Below are 19,950 nucleotides of genomic sequence, written 5' to 3'. Positions count from 1 at the left end.
CACTTTCAGACAAATGTGAAAAGAAAATGAAAATGTGGGTTCAGATAAAAAAAAAAAAAAAAAAAAAAAATGTTGTCACCTTTATTCAAGAATTACCACCTTGATGCTGTTACATCTCTGTGATCGTCTTCTTGAAGGGTATATAATGTTTGTTACTGAGCAAATGCAGACATAAACATGGACAGGAAATGGGGACTGTACTGTTTTATACCCTGAACATGATCAATTGATTAAAGGAATACAGATTATACAGAGAAGAAGATCTGGTCTTGATATAAGTAAAAGCTATTCCCAAGTGTTTCTGAAATTATGGGTTTTGTATTTCTTAAGCCGATCACACAAACTTGAGTGAGTGAGAAATCACAATTGATTCCAAGGTAGATACTTTAAAACAGGTACTATGTTGAACCGATTCAAGAGCTGCCTTAAAGGTAAGAAAATATATAAGTATTTAAATTATAGAGGGTAATGATAGCTAAAGTGTCCATTAAGTATGCCAGCAAAACATGAACTGTAACATTTTAAAATCAGATATGTTATACAAAAGTGGTTCTTGTAGACTGTTTTGGTATGCTTATATCCAGTGGGGAAAATGAAAGTTACTTGGTTCTGATTTCTCAGCCAGTGTATATCTATGAAAAAGACATATCAGACTTCTTCATTAAGAATATTTACCATTGTAATTGTTTGTCAGTCTGTCTTTACATACTGTCTCCCTGTATCCAAAGAGGAGCCTCAGCAGAACACTGCAAACTGTACTGGTGTAGGTGCTTCAACTTTTTATTTCCTGCAAATGCGACGCTGCTTGTAATAGCAACACACAGTGGATGGGAGACAGGTTTATGTCTCACAAAGTGAAATCAAGATCACTTGAGGCTCTCTTTTTTTGAAAGGAGGAAAATGCTCGCATTAATGATGATTTGCTGTTCCTGCTGAGGGTGGCAGTGTGGTATCATCCTCAGAACGAGGAAAACCCTGCTCTGCTTCAGCAATCCCCACTGTGGGGTGAAGGTGCACATAAATCCTGCAGCCTAGGAGGCTGGCTCACAGTAATTACAGCTAACATAATGAGGCCTAACTCAGGTGAGGTGCATACAACAGCATCTGTAAATACAGTGAAGTCATGAGAGAGACTGGCCAAAGCAAGTTGTGTGTGGGGGGGAAATATTACAGTCAGGAATGGCAATTCCACCCCCAGGGAAAGAGCAACTGTTTTGCTTGCAGGGGAAATGCTTTTCCCAAGGTGGATATAAGGGGTTTGTGGCTTTGCAGCTGTGGAGAGTCTGAAGCCAGCCTGCCAGTACATGTAAACAGCTCCTACAACTTAAAAAGCTTGCATAAAGCACTGACACACCTCTGTTGAAAATGGCTGATGTACCTGCAGGAGCAGGGCAGGTAGACAGGATAGTGATGACTCTTTGTTTAACTATGGACTGATTTTTGAAAATATGTAGAATGTATCTACGTTATTGACTGCTGATGAATTCTGTTTATCATCAATGTTTTATTTACACGTACAATAGCTTATTTCAGCTAGTGGCTTTATATAACCAAGGATTTCCTGGTAGTTGTTTACCTATCTCCTTATCTAATCAGTACTCTGTATTGTGAACAGTTCTGCTGTTTGAATGTTGATCAGTGTTCGGGTAGCTCTCAAGTGCTTTAAGAGCTTTATAATCAATATTTATATTGTTACCTTTAAACCAGGTCTTTAGCAATATTACTATATTTAAACACTATTTAAGTAAAGTATTGTAAGTGCCAGTGCTGTTTATGCTAGCCAAGGCATTTAAATAGTGGAATTATTAATGTACCCCATGCAATTAAGATACCCAAGACCTGTAGCCCCAGGCAGCCAGCCCTGCTTTCTAATTGCAGCTCAAGCTCTTCCTGCTGTGGTGCTGGCAGCCTGAACCTGGTGTCACCCTGCTGGGAGAGCTGCTGCTGGAGGGCTGTTGCCTCTATAAAGTTGTTGAGATTTAAGTTCTGTTGGAGCAAATGCTCTGATAAAGCTCTAAATATTTATTATAATGTGTTAGTGAAGACATTTTTTTAATCTCAAAATCATGTCTAAAAAATTAGTTTGTTGGATTAGTTAAAACTTTAACTGACATGTGCAATGTCACCTTGACACTTTAAATCAGCGGCTTAGTAATGAGGCTATACAAACATCTCTGGAGATTAAGTGAGCTGTCATTGCATTCAGTCTAGAACAAGAATACTGCAGTCTTGGCAATGGGGAAAAAAAAATGTTAAAAGTGCTTAAATGGGTTAGGTGAACTTCATTGTGAACTTTTAGGTTCCTGTTTCTGCAGTGTGATCACTAGGTGAACATGCATAATTGTTATACTACTTTCTCAAAGAAAACAAGTATTTTTGCTGTAGTGCACGTCAAAGACAAGCTTTGAATGCATGAACTAAACAAACCTTGCACGAAGTGGTAAATTAGCATTCAATGACCAACATGTTTTCAAAATAACTGAAAACCTTGGGTTTCACTCTGCTTATAAATTCTTTGTTTGAATGTTTTCTGCTAATTATATTTCAAAGCCTTAAGCCACCACAGCTGCCTAAATTTGGATAGGCTAGAAAGTCATTCTACCTGTGACAGAATTTTTGTTTACTTTCCTTAAAGAAATGGTCATATTTGCAGTAAAATTCTTGAAATATTTCTAACTTCTTTGCATCTGTAGATTTTTCTTTAACTTTATTTCCATTTGCACAGGACATCTTTTAGAAGCAGGCCATGGTACAAACTCAGAGTATATGTCAGGATAGATCTCTCCCATGCCTTTCTAACCCATTCATTGCTGCTTGGCCACATAACGGACAGCCCACAGGGCATGCTGCCTGCTAACTCTCAGATGCTCATGTGCACAGCCTTGGGCAAGCGCTGTCTGAGTTTCCCTGAGTACTTTCAGTCCCAAAGGGATGTTTGTTTCCAAGAAACTGCATAAATCCTGCTCTGATTAAAAAATACAAAGAACATTTTGGTGATGGTGAGGACAACCAAGGGACGTGCATGCAACCCTGAAAGGCACTGTGCTTTGGGTGCACTGTGCCTGAATACAATCCCACCTCTTCCTCCCTCTGAGGAAACCACAGGCCTGGTACAGACTCGTGGTCTTGTAACAACAAATCCCAATGTTCTCTTGCTTCTTGTTTTATTTTCTCTTTTCTGTGGGAGAAACTAAGGTCTATAAACACCCTGAATTAGGAGACTAAAGAAACAGGCAATCAAAGCATGGTTTGATCCCAGATTTTTGGCTTTTGCCAAGAATCTCAAGTAGTCTACAGAGAAATACTCCTTGTATATCTCTGAACCTTAGTGAACCTCAGCTTCTAAATGTTTGAATGTTTATCTGCATTCAGCGCCTGCTGGTCTGCTTGCTCCTCAGTGGCCGTGCAGAAGCATAGTTAATATAGTTAATGTCTTATGTGGTGGCACTCAAGGGAGGTGACTTGGCTGCCATTTGTTTTGAGTTTTCAGCTCTTGCCTGAATGACTGGGTGTTCTTTCACTCGTGCTGGATTTTGGCTGGAGTCCCAAATTGCTCTTGAACTCAGACTTCTTGAATTGCCGTTGAAGGAGTAAGACCAGGATTCAATGAGAAGTGCCTGAGGGTGTTTGACATTGAGATTTTGTGTTGCAGGTTTTCCTTTGTTGCTTGTCTTCTCCTCAGTTATTCTTTTTATAGTCATGTTAACAGCTTGTTGGAGGGTAAGGTAGATTTATAGATTTCCTTATTAAAAAGATGATTGAAGGAAGGGCTCAAGGAAGATAGTTTCATCGAGATTTACTTGGCTGACAAGTTCATGAGTAAAATAAAGACACAGAAAACTACATGGAAAGATACATTGAAATGGGAGTAAGAAGATAAAGGGATTGTGAACAGAGTTGGGTGAGTCTGAAGAGGTAACAGTCATTACCAGAGAGGGGGCTTGTCTACTCCTCCTATAAATTAATGCTGGTGGCTAAGCTATCCTTATTAAATCAAAGTTAAGGGATGGATGACAAATATTTAACTTCCATTAGAAAGAGGTGATGAACTTTACCTGGAATAATCATATTACAGTTCTTTTATTAGTAATTTGTACAGATGTGTGTATAAATATACATAAAAGAAAAAATAGATCTTCAAAATATATACTGCACTCTTGTATTTTGACTTTCCTTTGTCAAGAACAGTCATCTGAGCAATCGATTTGAGATAGGGTCAATCTGGGGTTAAAAGGATGAAGTGGGGGGAAATAAAATCAGAAACCATGCTTATGTCTTCTTCAAATAAAGAATTGTCAATAAGGATCAAAACCTTATGTTCTGTAGTTTGAACAAGTGCAATTATTAGAATGCTAATACTTCAAAAACTAAATCAAGACTGTAAATGCTAGTTTTCTGCAGGTGGCTGTTACCATCATTTCAAAGTAGCTTTTTAATGTATTTTGTATATAAATCTTGCTATATAAGAAATGGAGATAAGAGCACTTATGAGCCCATTCTGCAGTAGATCTTCAGCTTGTCACTGCTGTCCTTCACTGCTATCACTACTGTGTCTTAAAATATATTAAATATGTGCAAAAGGATTGCCAAATTTTAGTTACAGGCAGTCATTTTGAGGAGCAGCAATGAGAGACTACTACATAAATCATGCCATACTTTAATTAGTAAATGTTGTCATCTTTAACATAGTCTTACAGATTACATCTGGGAACAATTTCAAGTGATGTTATTACGGTTGTTGTAAAGTAAAACCAGTCTTCATGCTTTAAACTTAGTTTAGCAGCATTTTGTTTAGAATTTCTTAGACACAAAAGCACACCAATTGTAAGAAGTCTTCTCCAGAGAAAAGAAACATATGAAAAACTCAGATAAAATAGCTTAATGTAAAAATATTAGATTTTTTATTATTATACCAAGAAAAGGAATAATATTAGGAAGTGAGAGGAAGGACTTCTTAAAAGGGAAAGAGCAAGCTTCAGATGGAGGAAGGGAGTAAAAGAAGTGAAACTTTAACTTAAAAAGAAAAAGGAAAAAATGAATGCTAGGGGAGGGGCTTAAAAATAGCAAAGAAACTATGTAAGAAAAGACTAACACATTGAGGTTGGCAGTATTTGCATTTGTACATGCTATTGTAGCCCCCATCAGGTACTCCAGGATCTCTGTAAGTTTAAATGAGAGTTTACTTTGGGAAAATGCATTTTCCAATTTCATAATGCTAGGCAGGCCTGTATCACAGCGGTAGGTAATGCAGTTCTCTGAATTCCAGACTGTTCTTTGAAACAGTACAGGAAAAAAAAAAAGTGCTCAGAGTAAAAGAAGCAGAATAAGCTGGGGCTAATCTGCCAACACTTGGAGGGGAAAAAAACATTTTTCCCAGCCACAAAGAACCCTATTGTTCCAATGTTAAATACTTAATTTTGCCTGCATTTAAGCCAAGCTGTCTTTAAACTCTGGTTTCGTACTATGGTAAAGCATGTGCTGGTTAATGTGGCAGTGTGCAGTGGCACAACTCCAGAGAAGAATTGAAATATGGATTTTTCAGGGTTGTTCACTTTTTCACAGCCTGCTTGCACTGATTTTAGTGGAGGAGAGTGCAATCTGCCTTTTGGGATTGTGAGACCTTACTGTGTGTTTAGCACCTAAGAGTTGGTACTACATGAGGGGAAACAAACCCATGAGAAATCTGGGCATTTTGGAAAACATTGGATATTAATGACAGATATCTGCATATGGCCTTCTGGTAAATCTTATTAATGGGTGTTCAGTATATTTGCTTTCATATTGCCTATGACACTAAGTGTTCAAACTCAATTTAATTTGCTGTGCACATTTATGTACGTATGAGCTTTTCTTCATAGTTAACAAGATAATGATACTTGCCTATGAGGTGTATGTCACTGGTAGGGCATCAAGTCAGGGAGAGAGACAGATCTCAAGCAATTATTGAAGAATTTCTACTTCATTTAATAGAAGTGAAGCTGTTATTAATATAATAGATATATAATCTGTTATTAACAGATACTATTCACACGGTGCTTTCAGTCATTTCCTTCTACAGTCCCATGCAAACACACACAGGCATGCATTTGCTCTCGCTACCCAGTGAGGAGGTAGAAAAGGCTGGCATGCTGCTGTGCTTGCTCCAGCAGGCCAGTTTGACATGTACATAATAGAAATATTCATAATAGAAGAAACCAAGAGGAGCATGGGGAGGACTGTCAGCACACAAATATGATTTTGTAGCACCAAATGACATAGCTTTTCTTTTTTTCCGGCAGCACTCTTAGATGAGACTGCTTCTGCCTGTCACTACAGTCTGGTAGCCTCAAGTTATGAGGCAAATTAAATTTGAAGACAGTGGATAGTTCCCTTGATAACAAGTGGAAAGCTATTTGTGTTGAGTTAGCTTTGACTTGTAAAGATGTTATACTTAAAGTTCTCTTACATCTTAGCATGTCTGGATAACTTGTTTAGTCATATGGAACAGAAGTCTAAAAAGCATAAAGTTGTTCCAGAGTAATATAGTTTAATAGTACTATGGTTTAGGCCATAAGAGGATGAAACATCTGAAATCTCCAGAACATACTGACCTGGTATATTTTTGTACTGTGTGGCATTGTTGCTTGGAGAAGTTCCTTGATGCTAAAAATAATCGTTTCTACACTGTTTTCTATCTCCAAGGTTACTAAATCTTTCTAACCTAGGCATAATTAAGATTATACCTACAAGTTATATTTTTAGCATGCTGGTTTTTTAGTGTGATGTAATTTTATTCCAGCAGTCATAGCTGAGTTCAGAGGAAGTCTGTTCCATGTAAAAGTGAAAAGTAAAAGAAAAATACAGCAACTTCTGTAGGCAGTTGTTCTCTTTTGCAGCTTCCAGCATTAGTCCAGAAATTTTGATTAATGACTCACAGGTCTTTAAAGACCAGCTATCAATTTATTGAAAGAAGCTTAGAATGCTCAATAAGGAAGTTGAAATCTGAAATTTGAAATCTGAGTTGGGAAGTTTCAAATTTGACATTCCCTAATGGGCTTGAAAACAGAACTATTTGTTGATTCTACTTTTTAAACTGGTTTCTTACTCTAAAGTCTCTTAAGAAATGGACTAAAACCCATAAACTTGTATTTGCAGCTGACTGCTTTTGAATGTTAGTAGTGACTCTGCTGCTGGATCCAGTGGTGCTGGTGAGAGCTGAGCCAGGAGGTGGCAGCTGATGTCTTGCCTTTCGCTTCGCATCCCTTCCTGACCAGTGCTACACTGATCTTGCTCCAACCATGCCACCTTCCCTACCTGAGTGTCCTGGCATCCAGGGCTGCCAGTGATGGCATAAGCTTCTTACCTGCTGAATTCAAGTGCCGCTGTAAAATGCACAGGTGACTAATTTCTTTATCCAAGCACAGAAAGCATGCTTGGGAAGTGTGGAACTGTATAAACAGGGTCTTGTCTGCAACTGAGGACTGATCATACAGCCTAGTAATCTGTAACTAAGCTAGTTAACATACCTAATTTGTGAGATTCTCTACCTAAAAGTGGTTTGCACAAGAGACTTTAAAAACTGATAGTTCCCTTAAAAGAGAAACTGCCGTGCAGGAATTCCTTAAAGATGGTTGAGTATATTTGTTTAGTACTGTATGAATCTTTTTAGTTGAGAATATTTTTTTTCAGACTTAAATATCTCTTTACTCATGTATTCACAGAACTCCATTCCTCTTGTAACTTCCTTTTTTCAAAGGATGTGGGGGGCAGGGGGGAATATAAGTAATTAACAAACTAATTTGTACAATAATCTGTTTAATAGAATTTATCAGTATACTCATAGCCAAGGAAGTTGAAGGTTTGAAGAGTTAATGATTTAATGACAGATGCTGAGATGTTTGGCTTCAGGGGGGAAAAATATCAGATTGAAGAGCCTCAGCTATCAGATAATGCTGAGATGTAGAAAGGCTATTCCTGAAGGCAAGATTGTCAGGTAAAAATTTAGTTTTAAGTAGGTTCACTTTTAAGTAGGTTTTCACTCATTTAAGTAGGTGAAGATACTTGTGCTTGTCCAGGAGAGCACTAACAATGCAAATGACAATTTGGACTAGATATGGAGCTGGAGGCGTGTTAATGGAAAAAGTGAGTTGAATGATGTTACCTGCGTGCTGAACAAGTAAAGCATATGTTTAGGAGAAAAAGCTAAATATGATCTGAAATTATACAGGTGTATTTAGTAAGAGAAAAGATCTGTACATGTATTAGATATAGATTGTGTAATGAAGATGTGACACTTGAAGTTGGTGATGGAGGAAAAAAGGGGAAGCCAACCAGTACAACTAATAGAAAGACTGGAGAGCTATTTATATCATGAAGTGGATATAAATGAGTCTTTAGACCCCAAAGTGATTAATCTCTGTTAATACATGCACAAACTCATAAAATTACAAATTAGGCTTCCAACTTCAGATTTCATGTGAAGCTTGATACAACTGGAAATCGTCAAGCTTAACCTTTTCTCCACAAGCTCTAAATTAAGTCAAGTACACAAAAAAAAGTTTTAGCAGAAAGAAGTAACTGTTGTGCTTAACTTGTTAACTTAAAGAGAATCAAAATATGGTGAAGACTTTCTGTAAACCAAAAGTACTAGTACCTGTGGAAGCAGTGAGTTAAGATACAGTGTTTTCTGAAATTCAGGGCTTCTTTGAAGTCTGTCCTTTTTTCTTTCCATTTTTAACAGTCTGAAGTACAAAACTAAAAATGAGAACATGAAACTGCACAGAAACTAAATAAGATGACCACACTGAAATGCTTTTATTTAAAGTGATGTAAGGCACATATAAATTCACGTGGAGAAATATCTCATAGAGTGAATCTGAAAGCAAGTCTTAATGGAAGTATCTTAAACTCTTATCTCTAGAGACAGTTCATTGTAGCGCTAACATGCATAGGACATGAGCAAACTCAGAACAGACCTATGGAAATTAGGTGAGGTGTAAAGAAGGCAACAGGTTTTACAGCTGTGAAGATCTAGTGCATTCCTCTTTGGTAAAAGGCAATAAATGGTCCAACACAAACTGATGCTTACTGATCTCCCATGGCAAAGCCTACTTTCTGTAACTCTGCTGGAAGGGAGAATATTTTGTTTCAAGAACACAGCAAAGTAGGAGGGATGATTTATCATGTGTGTATTTATGGCTAACAAATATATGCAAATTAAAGATACTCAGGAATTTTAAGCTATCTCCCTTTTCAACACTATCTTCAGATAGTCCCTCTGGATGGATACAGTCAACTTCTCTTTTGCTGATGGTCAAAGTGTCTGTGTGCTGCAACTGGTCTTCCTCTGCAGACGCTCACTTAATAAAGAACAAATCACTTAACAGAGGGTGAGTGGGTAGTCAGGCTGAATTCAGCCTTTTTTCTTTTTTTTTTTTTTTTTTTTTTTTTAAAAAAAAAAAAAGCATTTATTTTAAAGTTATTTTTTTTTTCATTTTATGCATATTTCCTGCATTCTGTGTACTCTTATCTGAAAAAAATAAAATAGTGACTTAATCTGATCTAAATATGTACAGTTCTTTTTCAAAAATAGCTGGTTTGGGGGTTATTTTTATATTTATCTTTGTCTTAGCTACCAATGTATTGCATGATAATTTTTGTCTTTTTAAATCTTAATTTAACTTTGGTCATAAACCATAGAGAAGAGCTGGTAGCAAAACTTTCCTCCTTCCTTCAGTCATAAGATAGTAATTATTCAAGACCTAAAGGCATATTGACAATTTATTTTTCTTTTTTCATTCTGCAATTTAAGTTTGAGGTATTGTAAAGTTCTGCTTACTAGACTGGCAACTGGTACTCACTGTCCCATTTCAACATATGATATGTACTAAAGACTTTTCTCATATTTCTTTCTTCTCTATCTTGTTCTTGATATAATCCTCTTAGGCCATTGAGGATATTTTTCTTCTGTATTTTTCTTACTCCATTTTTTCTTGTGCCTTAGTACACTCTCTCTGTATATAGATATTTAGCTATACACACACACAATGCATAGTACATCATAAGTCTTACCTATTTTGCCTTACGGATCACCTTTCTTTTCAAGGTATTAGTGGCCCAATAATATGAACAGTGAGACCTGAGAGATTAAGGTGGTTGAGAGCTATGGCCTGTGTAGTCAAGAAGTGCTTCTGCTCTATGGGAATGATGGAAATTTATGGAAAAGATGGAAACTTTTGCTTTGATAAGCTAATATAAGAGTGTCTGCCACTTCTGCTGGATAAAACGACAAGAAGATACTAAAAGATGCAGAGCATAAGAATAAAATACTCAAAAATTCCACCAACGCTAGCATATTTGCTCAAAAGCAGTAATATTACTTGTTTTTCCTCTCAGGAAACTAGGTATAAGAGCTCTGTCCCCAGCAGGGGAGTATGATGCATTGTATAAACATGATGGGTAATGATACAAGAAGCAGACTTACAGGGCAGGGTGTTGCCTTGTTTGGGACTGTGACTGTTTTTATTAAAATTGGCAAGTAAAGTAAGATGCTCTGGAGTTTGGTTTAAAATATTTACAGCTGATAAGGAATATGAAAGAATATGAAATAACCTGAGCAGAAAGAGCTGTTGGTGTTTTGTTAACTAGGTGGTTAACTAATGAACCCTGTGACACATTAACATTTTAGAGTATATTTTTTTATACTAAGATGTAGAGTTTATGAAGGTGAATTGGTTTTACTTTTAGTATGTTAATATATTTTTAAGTGAAATGAAAGTGGCAAGAGGATCTTCAATGAAATGAGATAATAGCGTTGAAAGTATATTGAATCCATACGATATGGTATTGCAAGCCTGTTATGGAGTTCGGCACTTTGCTAATTAATGAACATATAAAATAGATTGGCAGCTCAAGATATTTAAGCATGGGCCTTTGGTACTGCTTTAAAATATTTCAGTGTCCATCCATCGTTCATATTGCTTGTCATCCAGAGGCTGTGTGAAAACTTTTTCATACGTTTCATTTGCTGAAGTTTTATGTATCTTTAACAACAAGGGTGTTAACTTGTATTTGTACAAAACAAACTAAACAATTAGTGCTAAATGGCTGTGATGTTTAGAGGAACAAACCTAATAAATCAACTAGAAAACTGATTCACCTCTACAAACAAATGCAGGAACTCTTTTTTGACCTGTTTCAATGAACGTAATTTCCTCTGTTATCAGTATTGTAGACATCACATGCAAACAGTAGATAACTAATGGGTCTGCTGAGCACTATGATCCCTGCATCACTAAGAGTTGACCAAAGGCTACGAAATCTGAACATGAATGGAGAAAAATGCATCCAATAAAGTTGATGACGGGGTAGTGGTTGAGTAGCAGACAAGTTGGATGTTTTTCTGTTGAACTTGATAACAAAATAGCGTCAGGATTTCTGAGGAAATTATGTGGAAGTAGAAAAGAAGCCAGCGATACAGATATGGTATGGTGCAAGAAACAGTGAAGAAATTAAAAATAAATAAATAAATGAAAGGGACTTGTAGATATTAAGACTGGGTGATAGAAGTGATAGTAATGTTTACTGATGGATTAAAAAAAATATAAAGTAATAAGTAATTTAAAAATAAAGTAATAAGTGAACAAGAATGCAGTAAAAAGGTTTATCATAGAGATGATATGCAGATTTTGGATGATGAGATAAGAGTATTGGTGACAACATAGTGATATCCTGTGACAATTACAAATATTTAAACCAAAACAAGGAACTAACATGTAAGAAAGGAACTTAAGGCATCTTTACAGATAATGCATTTCATAAGCTTAATGCTGAGGAGTAGAGGAAGTAATGATGCTTGTTGGTGAAGGTCATTATCTTTTTTTACCTAAATTGCAATAGTAATTTCTCCTTTATAAAGAATGCAGTGATCTGATCATTTTCAGTGTACAAATAGGCAAACATTGTAGAGCTTGTTGCTTTCTTCTGTTTCTTCAGAAGTCATGCAAGAGGTTTGGCTTTCATGAAGAAAGTGTTTGGGGTATTCAAATTAAGCATTTGGACATTATCTATTGCAGATAAACCTAGAGATGTGGGAAGAATTTGACCTACTGTGTTGTGAAAACTGTCATGTCTGGGGGGGTTGCAATGTGGGATGTGTAGGCCAAGGAGACTGAAGCTGGAGAGGGAAAAAAGCGTCTTGGCACCAGCAGTGCTTTTGGTAATTTGTCTTTCTAATGCCTGCCCCCTCTTCTCAGCCTCCCTTTCCAAAAGGAAGCTGTCTGAATTGCTCAAAGCAACCTCCCTTTGTAGGAAATTCTGCTCCCTGTACTGCCAGCAATTTACCATGTTCTTGGAAACCTTAACTGCTTATCTGCCTGGCGCAGAGGTGTGGGGAGTAGCGGGCTGCATACCTGCTGCCCTCCTTCCCAGGGCTGCTGCTCTGGCTGGTGGGTGGTGAGACCAACTGGCACACAGGGCTAGAAACCTGGGAAAGCCTGAGGGGTATTCAGCCTATCTCTGTTAGGGCCAGTGTTTACACACACAGTTTTTCTTGAAGCTTCCACTACACTCTGTTAAAGGTGTAGAGAGTGATATGTCAATATCTAAATACATACCCCTAGGCCATGTCCCTAAGCAAACACAGACAGAATGACTTCAGTATTGTTCTTCAGTGGTGATGGGATGGCATGTTTCTGTTTAAAGTATTTTAGATGTTTTCATACCAATTCTTTCTGTAGAAACAAGCTACTTTTGTCTCTAATGCCTGAAGATCTGTTCCCAGGCTCCTTAACTCTCCTCTCTCATGGCTCTCTCATTTCATCAGCCCCAAACTGTGAGATTTTAGCTCCAGATTCCAGCTTTATTGCCTTCGTTCCTTCTGTCTCCTGTTTGCTGGAAATGGAGCTAATGTGTCCCAGGGCTCACTCTTACTCCTTTTGAGTCCCAAAGGCAGCACACCTCATCCTCAATATAGCAAATTCAAGAATGAAGTAGTGTGTTTTTAGACATACACACATACACTTGTGTATACTCAAAGGAGGAAGGTGATTGAGACTAATCTCTTACTGTGGTTAGAAAGAAGATGGATGTTTAAGATATATTTCGGTCTTCCAAAATTGCACAGGATCCTTGGTTTTGACCTAGGAGCAGAAGACTAATCATCTCTTGCTTTGCTATTCTTACCCTTGTTTAAGATGTGTGGAAACTACATCCTGATCTCTCTAGTTTCCTCTTTTTTATTTCTGTTTTCAAGCTTCCTCCTCACACTGTCTGGAACCTTATCTGAACATAAATGCCCATCTCCGGGGCTGCATTTTTTTCTCTCATTTTCTTTCTTAGTGGAAATGACGCAAGATCTGCTGTTGCTTTTGTTAATTTGCAGCTTGCAGTCAGGGGTTTACCCAAAGGCAGGAGGATTTGAAGGACTCTGAAGCCCTGTATGTAGCTGTGGCTCTCTGGGTCCCAGCACCGGCCTGTGGAGTCCTGCTCTTCCTGCCTCTCCTCTGGACATATTCTGTGGAAACTGGAGGTGGGCAAAAAGCTGGATGGCTCCCAGCTGCAGGGCAGCGTGTCCCCTTGTTGGGCTGCAGAGAGACACCCCTGGGAGCGGAGAAGCAAGACAGTAAAAGCAATGCCTACGAAGAGTAGGCTCTGGTACCGGCAGGGCAGCTGGCTGTGGGTGGTGGCAGCCTGTGCTTGTCACTTCATCCTCTGGGTGACCAGCAGGGAAAGACACATGGGGACAGGCAAGAGCCCTGAGGATGGGGAGTGGGTGGGCACTGCCTTGAAAAGGAAGTGAAAGAGCTGGGGTAGGTGGCAGTTTCCCTTGGAGTGGGAGGCTGGCAGACCTGAGGCAGGAGTGGGGGGGACGTGTGGTGGCTGAAAAGGGCCTGAGTGCCAGAGGCTGTAGAGGAATGTTGCTGAGGCTCATCCAGCCCTGACCTGTGTTTGTCACTGGGGTGCAGTCCACCTGGGAGGTGTGCAGCTGTGGGGTGAGGAGGGGTCCCTTAGAGCCTTCCTGGCAAGTAGTCAAAAACTTGGCCCCCTCCAGGAGCTGCAGCCAGGGGTGCAAGGTCATTCTGTGGTGCAGGCACAAAAGGCAACTCTTTAGCTGTTATTGGAAACTACTGCATTATTTTTTTTGGCCCCTGCCAGCTGCACCTGAGATATGAAGATGGTTCTCTTTGCCCAGCACAGTTCTCTTTGCGTACCTCCCTGGTACAAAGGGAGCTTGCTCAGCATTATGCGACTTAAAAAAACCTGACAGATCACCTTTCCTCTGCAGGCACGATGACATCTTGCCCTCGGAGCCAGCGATGCGACCCCTCTTCAGAGCGCAGCCCCAACGGAACAAGCGGCGGCCGCCCCCGCCGGTAGGCACCGGGACGCCCCCCGCATCCTCCCCCCCGGCTCTGCGGGACCCTCTGACCCGGCGGGGGAGCCCGAGGCACCGGTACGACGGCGGCTGGGAGGTAATCTGTCCTTTAAGGGGAGCGGGAGGTCAGCCCACGAGTCGGAGAGATTGAGGCACGTAGAGTTGAGCTAACCCCTCCCACTGCCATGGACCACTGGAGCGCCCATTTTCATGAGCACCTCGCACTGAGGCAGCTCAGAGCCGGCAGAGGCTGAGGAAGGAAGAGGGGGAAGAGCGAGGGAGGAGGGCGCGACCACCGACCCCGATGGACGAGCCGAAGGGTAAGGCCGAGCCCCCCGCCCCGATGCTGGCGAGGGGCCGCGACCCTCGACGAGGGGGGGCGCGGGGGAAGAGGGTTCCGGGCCGGCATCCCGCGGCTCGGGGGGGTGTGCGCGTTCCCGAGGAGCTCCTGCCCTTTCCCCGGCCGGCAGCGAGCAGCGGCTGCGGCATCCCCGGCAGCGCGTCCCCTCCGCGCCCGCGGGGGGCTAAGGCTGGGCGGAGGGGGACCGGTCTGGGGGTGTCCCCCGCAGCCCCTCCAAGCTCAAGCCGGCCTCCAACCTTCACAGTCCCGCTCGGCTGGGTCGCCTCTAAAGGGTCGCAGCCGACTGCCCCCCAACTTGCGGTGGTGGTCGCAAGCCGGGGGCGGCCGGGGGCTGGCGGCTCCCCCGGCGCTGCGGCTCCGCAGCCGAGCGGGCGGCAGCGAGCGCTCCGCTCCGTGCTTGGCGTTTGCAGAAGTTTGGCCGCGTCAGTGCGGGGGATTCCCTTCCTGGCCGTGCGGGGGAAGAGGCGGCGGGGCCGGCGGGGGCTCCCCGCCTGCAGCTCGGAGCCGCCCGCAGAGCCCGTGCCGAGCCCAGGGAGCGCGCTGCGAGGCGAAAAGAGCAAAAGCTCGGAGGAAGGCGATGGCTCTCTGGGGGGAGAAGCGCTGTGCTGCCTGCCGGGGGCTCTCCCGGCTTCAGCTCGGGGCCAGGACCGGCTCCGGAGCGCAAGGAAGAGGAGGATTCCCCCCAGGAAGCCCTCTCGCCTTAACTGCAGTGCCAGGCAGCGCTAGCTGAAGATGCTCATTGCACAGTTATCTTTTTTTTTTTTTTTTTTTTTTTTTTTTTTTTTTAAGATATCTATCTTGTCCCAGGGCTTGCATTTTATAATCAGCCTGCTCGGCACACGTAATGTGAAGCATAGCAGTACAAGTCGCACTTAACATTTGGCAGAAACATTTTTCCAGTTTAGAGTCTGCTTTTGTCTATCTGGACGGCTTACAGTATTTACAGCAACTTCTGCAACACGGGCTGTCTTTCTATACTGCTGACAGCACTGGGCTCTTTGTGTGGGGCTTTTAAACACAGAGCAGGAACGCAGACAAACGAGCAAGTAGCAGTAAACTGGGAAAAGATCTGGGCAGAAACTTAGCCACTAAATTGAGTGAGAAGCTTAGGGATTAACAATTTTCGCTATTTTGATAACTTCTTATTCAGTACTAGATATAGCCTTTCAGGGAACAACAGCCTTACAACAACAGAGAATCAAAAGGTGATCTGTCTTTCTTTTTTCCCTCCTCAGAATAAATAAAATGGAAAATTAGACCTCTCCAAGTTTTTAACATCATAGAATGTAATGAATGGTGTTTGAGTGGAAGAAGAACTTTCTCAGTCTGACCTAAATCAAGATTTAAAGCAAAGACTGGTAGAAGTGGGGGGTTAGCTCATTAATTTGTGCAGTCATGAGTGAAGATGGAAATATTTAGAAACAATTTGCCTCTGCTGAGAAGGGAGATAAGAATAGCTTTGAAACCAGCCTTTAGAAAGTTTCATTCCAGAAAGGAAATGTAATGCATGAATGGAGATGCCTTTTCCAGTGAGGTGAGGAATCACAGGGAAGAAACTTAGATGGTAATTGATACAGCAAAGACAACTGAATGAGCCTTCATTTAAAAACTGGGAGTTTTAGTGAGAAGGAAATTGACAATTAGTGCTTGAGCTAGTTCTGGAAAAGGTGATGATGGTGTCAATGGGCTGATGTGCAGAAAATGTCGGTCTACTTGTAAAGACTTAGTGGAAATTGTTGCAGTGAATAACAACAATAAAATATAATAATGGGAGAAGAAAGAAGGCACCATTTTTAAAAAGGCCTCTCATGCTATGTTTCCCAGAGGCAGCAGTCAATAGTCTCAGCACAGAGGAGTCCGAGGCAGCTGGCATCTATCAGCCAGAAGGAGTTTCCACCTTGAAATGAAGCACAAGCACACTAATAGCATATCCTTTCATCAAAAAAGTATTGCTAGGGGATGTCTCAGTGTGAGACAGACCTGTTACCCTGCAAGTTTTTTCTACAGGGAATACAATAAGCTTCTCATGCTGCTCCTCAGCTGAAGGAGACCTGTGTGTTTAATACTGATACTGTCAGCTCTGCCTTGAAATTTGGATTGATATGCTAATGGGCCAAGGGAGAAATTCTGTTTGGGTTGCTACAGAGCAAGAGATGATATCTATGATCAGTGTGAATACCTTCTTGTGCACTCCTGTAAAAGATGTTGAATGTAACAGAAAAGGTACTGAACTGAACAAGCAGCAGTAACTCTGTTTTGGAGTTCTATGTACATGTTGAATTAATTGCTGCAGTCAGAGGACCATTCTCTATGGACCAGCGATCGTTCCAGCATGGAACAGTAAAAAGCACAATCTGAGGGGGAAAAAATGTAAAGGAATGCGAACGAAGATTGCAAATTCAAAGAATACATACCAGCTGGTACTCCAAAAACAAGAATAAGAAAGAGTTTGGCTAGTTCTCTGAGGGCAGTGAAGGTAGCAAATAGAAGTTAAAACAAGTAAATGCAAAGGAAGTGGAGAAAGAGGAAATAGAGAACATCTGATACCACATAAAAGCTGTGAATTGTGGAAAATTATAATTTTCTCCTGACATCTTTATTTTCTTTAAATAAAATCAGCAGGACCAAGCACAATTCAAAGGAGGCATTCTCTGTGTCTTAGGAACAAACTAATGTATATCCAGCAACTGCATAATCATTATGTAGGTGGAGAGCATAAGATTTTAATGATACAGAAAAACCCACAATGGTGGTGGTTAAATACTTTTCAAAATTTGGGGTTGGGGTGGTAGATGAATTCTGATGTGAATGAATATTTTATATAGTATAACTAAGTAGCCTGTTTTGTATGTTTAAGATTGGGGGAAGATAAAGTTTCATAAAAATTTGAGATTAAATGCAGGAGAACACTAAGGAAATCACAGACAGCAGGAAGGAGGATGACGTTGAACCAATATCCCAGAGAAATGTTACCAATTTAGACTGATACCAGTTGGAAGTTATTGGGGAAGCCTCCCCACTGATAAGTCTTAAGAGGTAGCTTGATTATATTCTTTTGTTTTTGTAGAGCATGAGACTTGCCAGAGTAGCTTTCAGAATAACATTATTGTGGAAATGGACAGTACAGGCAAAATGAATAATGGAAAGTAAAGCACCAAGAAGGAAATTACTTATCCCAGATGGAAACAAACCTGTGAGTTCATGTGGTCCACTCAAGCGAGGTTATTAATCTGTGTCCTAGAATGGAGATGGTCCCAACTACAAGAGCCTGCAGCAAGAACTTTAAGGATTACATTCCCTTTTCTTTGGAACTCTGTGGCTGGGGAATGCATTTATAAGGGATAAAGTACTCCAAGTAACTTTCAAGTACCCAAGTACTCCAGAGACCTTGCTTTCAATAAAAGTTTTAGTTTGGTTACTTTACAAAGTCATCTGACTTACAAAATAAATGTTAAACAAGACTGACATAATTCTCATTTGAAAAAAAACAGTCTGTTTTGTCTTATGTTATTCCTACTAACATCTTCTGGATTTTTTTCAATTGAGGCTGGAGGCCTACAAAAGTTTTAGGAAAAAGTACTCTTAAAAATCAAGTGCACAGTGAATAAATCTAGGCTGTAGGTTAAGAAACTCCTAAAGCCTGAGTTCACTGATAGTTCGGGAACCACCCCACACAGGAGGAACTGAAAGAAGAAATCTTCCTGGCTGGCATTTGATAGCCACGGAGTGGGTTATGAGTGTAGGACTGGGGAGGCAAAGGGTCATTTCAGAGCTATTTTCCAATGAAGTATTTGTTCTCATTTTATTACAGAGACAGCAAACATGGTTGCAGAAAGTAAATACAAACCACCCATGCTTCAACTTCTCCGTATCATAGAAGCATTTCTGACTTTATTCTTATTATGAAAGTCTCCTTTAGCAAAGAATGAATTAATGGATTAAGACCTGGTTAAATGACAGACCTCAAAAATATTTACCAAGGGAAATCATGATTCAACAGCTGTATTTGCAGAGGTATTCTGTAAGAGGCCTGATAGCATTAGATACTCTCAATAATCTAAAAAAATACTTAAAAGAAAAATCATTGCTGATTTACAGATGGGGTTTGTCAGTGCTAGGAGGACCAGTATAAATACCAATTAAGTCAGAGGAAAGTCTAAGCCAAGAGTGGTTGGGAAACATAAAGAGCAAATAATAGGCTACAAGCCAGCTTGTAAAGCACAGCTCGTGCAACTTTGGGAAGAAAGTTGGATATTCAAATACAGAATAGGCTAGAAAGATTTATTGGAAGTTTTGTTTGGGAGAAATCTGCAGAGGTGTATGGGTATGCTTATATGTATGTGTGTGTGTGTGTGTGACAACCCTAACTCCGTTTATTTATGGTCTTGTATGCATGGCTGCATTGCATGGTAGAAGGAAAAGTTGTTCTCTATGCAAACTTATTGTGACCATGCAAACCTGTGTTTGCTTCTCCAATTGTATTTACCAGAAACACGTAGGAAATGCTTAAGGAATTTCTGAAGGAGAAAGAATAAATTTCAAGCAGGACACCTGAAAAGGGAAAGGTTACAAGAGCTATAATTGATAGTTTTGGGACTTTCCTAAGTTGTTTAATTGGCTTAATATGGTGCAAAAATAGCAAGCCTGGTTACATTCCTTCTTTTCCCCAGGCATCTTTAGCATAGGTTGGTTTGAGAGGAACTAGCAAGCCTGACTTTGCAGTTAACACCCCTAACCCAAATCTTCTAGTGCTCACTGACTGTTTACCGTGAAGCTGGATCTGACTTGAAGTGGGTTGAGACAGGAGTCAGGTTCTCGACTTGGAAATGATCTGTTTCGAGGGTTAAGATGTGATTAAGGCAGAAGTGTTTGGACTGAACCTGGGGGTGAGCTGTATGATGCTGAGTTAACACTGGTTGAGGAGCCAGTCCGCAAGGGATTAGTGTTGCTTGAGACCAATCAAACTTAAATTGTAAGATTCTGGACACGAGAAACACTTCAGCTGATTTTGTGAAAAACAAGTTAGATAAGAACATTTCTTAGATTGTATTTTCATATGTTTTTGTCAGGTGGATGTGAGCACTGGCTTTCTCTCTTAGCTTGGTGGAAACTTCTCTTTCCTGAGCAGAGCTAAAGTTCTATGGCAGGCACTTCCAGTATGCTTGTGTGGGGAAGAGCAGAGCCCAAGGCTGCACTTCTGCTATCAGTGTAGTTTGACATAAGTCTATGCTGCTGA

At 40.5% G+C, this 19,950-nt stretch overlaps 1 protein-coding gene across 6 annotated transcripts in view; it reads left to right on the top strand.

Annotated features, from left to right (window-relative positions):
- ENTPD1 (ectonucleoside triphosphate diphosphohydrolase 1) overlaps window positions 1–19,950 on the top strand; it is a 53,259-nt gene that overhangs the window by 6,249 nt on the left and 27,060 nt on the right. Inside the window, exons 1-2 of one of the 6 annotated variants that reach the window (XM_082765006.1) lie at window positions 13,382–13,507; window positions 14,264–14,450. Coding sequence is in view for 1 of the 6 variants with exons in the window: in XM_082765001.1 (XP_082621127.1) it covers window positions 14,658–14,673 (16 nt within the window). In the remaining 5 variants the exon portion in view is untranslated. Of the gene's footprint in view, window positions 1–13,381; window positions 13,508–13,820; window positions 13,971–14,263; window positions 14,451–14,484; window positions 14,674–19,950 lie in introns of those variants that run through there. The other 5 variants (XM_082765005.1, XM_082765004.1, XM_082765003.1 and 2 more) reach the window with 5 other exon arrangements.

This window comes from Aythya marila, assembly GCF_965140915.1.
Source record: "Aythya marila genome assembly, chromosome: 7".
NCBI classification, from domain to species: domain Eukaryota; kingdom Metazoa; phylum Chordata; class Aves; order Anseriformes; family Anatidae; genus Aythya; species Aythya marila.
Note: the sequence above shows the minus strand (reverse complement) of the source record. Positions and strands in the feature narration are given on the sequence as shown.